We start from the raw sequence: 1,404 nt of genomic DNA, 5'->3' as shown, positions 1-1,404 counted from the left end.
GAGGGTCGATGAACTGCTCGGGACGAAGGGATCGCAAACGTTGGCAAAAATAATAATAATATTTACAATCGGAAAATTTGCAATTTCGACAAAAAATGAAAGAATAATCAGAAATTTGGACATTTTCCAAAAATTCCATAAAAGTTTCTAAAATTTCTAATCTTCGTTGATAATTTCCATACAAAAAACGGAAACTCCACTGAAAAACAAAATTCACAATAAAATCTTCTTAAAAATTATCAACCAAAAAACTTCGCTCCGCCTTTTTATTACATTCAATCCGCTAACTTTCGCCCAAGTCGTCGGACATATAGTATCATCCCAATCGAAAATCACCAACGTTTGCGCTCTCGCGGGCGTAGCTGAAAAACATACCTCTGCAAAAAAATAAATTTCCTGAATAAATTCTCAACAATGTGGGAAAATAAGCACATGATTATCAACTATGGAAATTCTGTAAAATTTTCTTATTGCTTCAAAACTCTACCACGGAAAACTAACACATATTCCTTCAACACTGTAGTAGCCTACACGGTGTAGTCGTCAAAGATTCCTTCGCCGGGGTTGGTGTAGCTCCTACAGCAGTGCTGAAAAAAATGCAACATTTCAATGGTCCCGACTTCAATCCTCTCACCTCCCATTAGAAATATCCCCGTCCTTCTCCTCCTCTCCCCCTGCTGGTGTTAACAACGCAGTGAACATAGATTCATGATCTCCCTCCTCCTCCTCCTCCTCATCACGCCGACTTGATCTCAGAGATTCTTTCGGAGTCATCATAACTCCACTGCCACCATGCCTATACGTTGCCGTGGGAAAACCTTGGGGAAAAATCATTTAATCATTTCACATCGATTTCATGAATGGAGTTTCACCCTAGTGATACGAAAAACACTAGTGAAAAACATATTTCACGACTATTGCATACAACGAGTATCGCGTTTTTCACAGAGTTTTACGCCACTTCACGTTAAACGGGTTGTGAAACTCCAACAACCCAATGGTAATCAACGAAAAATTCATACACTAATAAAATGGAGTTCCATCCTAGTGATTTGAAAAAAAAACACTAGTGAAAAAATATTCTTCACGACTACTGCATATCACCACGTTTTTCACAGAGTTTTACGACGCCACTTCACGTAAAACGGGTGAAACTCCAGGGTGGAGTTTTCACATAATTAAAATGAATTTACCACTTCTAACGTAATAAAAATTAAGCAGAAAATTTTAGTTCTCCTAGGAGCAAACGTTTTTTTTAGTGGAAACTAAATTATACACGTTAGACATGGTAGAATGTACGAGGTATAAGTAAAACTTTTATCAACTCTATCCAGTCAACAGAAAAAAAGGAGGGGGAGCGCCAGTCTGGAGGTACTGCCGTATAACTCTACCGATCGGGGGAGC

At 38.5% G+C, this 1,404-nt stretch overlaps 1 protein-coding gene across 1 annotated transcript; it reads right to left on the bottom strand.

Moving 5' to 3' along the window:
• Positions 1-316: 316 nt before the first annotated feature.
• Positions 317-774, bottom strand: Pmar_PMAR015203 (hypothetical protein; the record flags this gene model as incomplete). The annotated part of the gene is made up of 3 exons (XM_002788362.1): positions 317-362; positions 532-576; positions 635-774. 3 exons carry the CDS (start codon positions 772-774, stop codon positions 317-319), a joined length of 231 nt encoding a protein of 76 aa, XP_002788408.1.
• Between the last annotated feature and the right edge of the window lie 630 nt (positions 775-1,404).

The sequence above is a fragment of the Perkinsus marinus genome (assembly GCF_000006405.1).
Source record: "Perkinsus marinus ATCC 50983 genomic scaffold scf_1104296928266, whole genome shotgun sequence".
NCBI classification, from domain to species: Eukaryota; Perkinsozoa; order Perkinsida; family Perkinsidae; genus Perkinsus; species Perkinsus marinus.
This window is presented reverse-complemented; position numbering and strand designations above follow the sequence as displayed.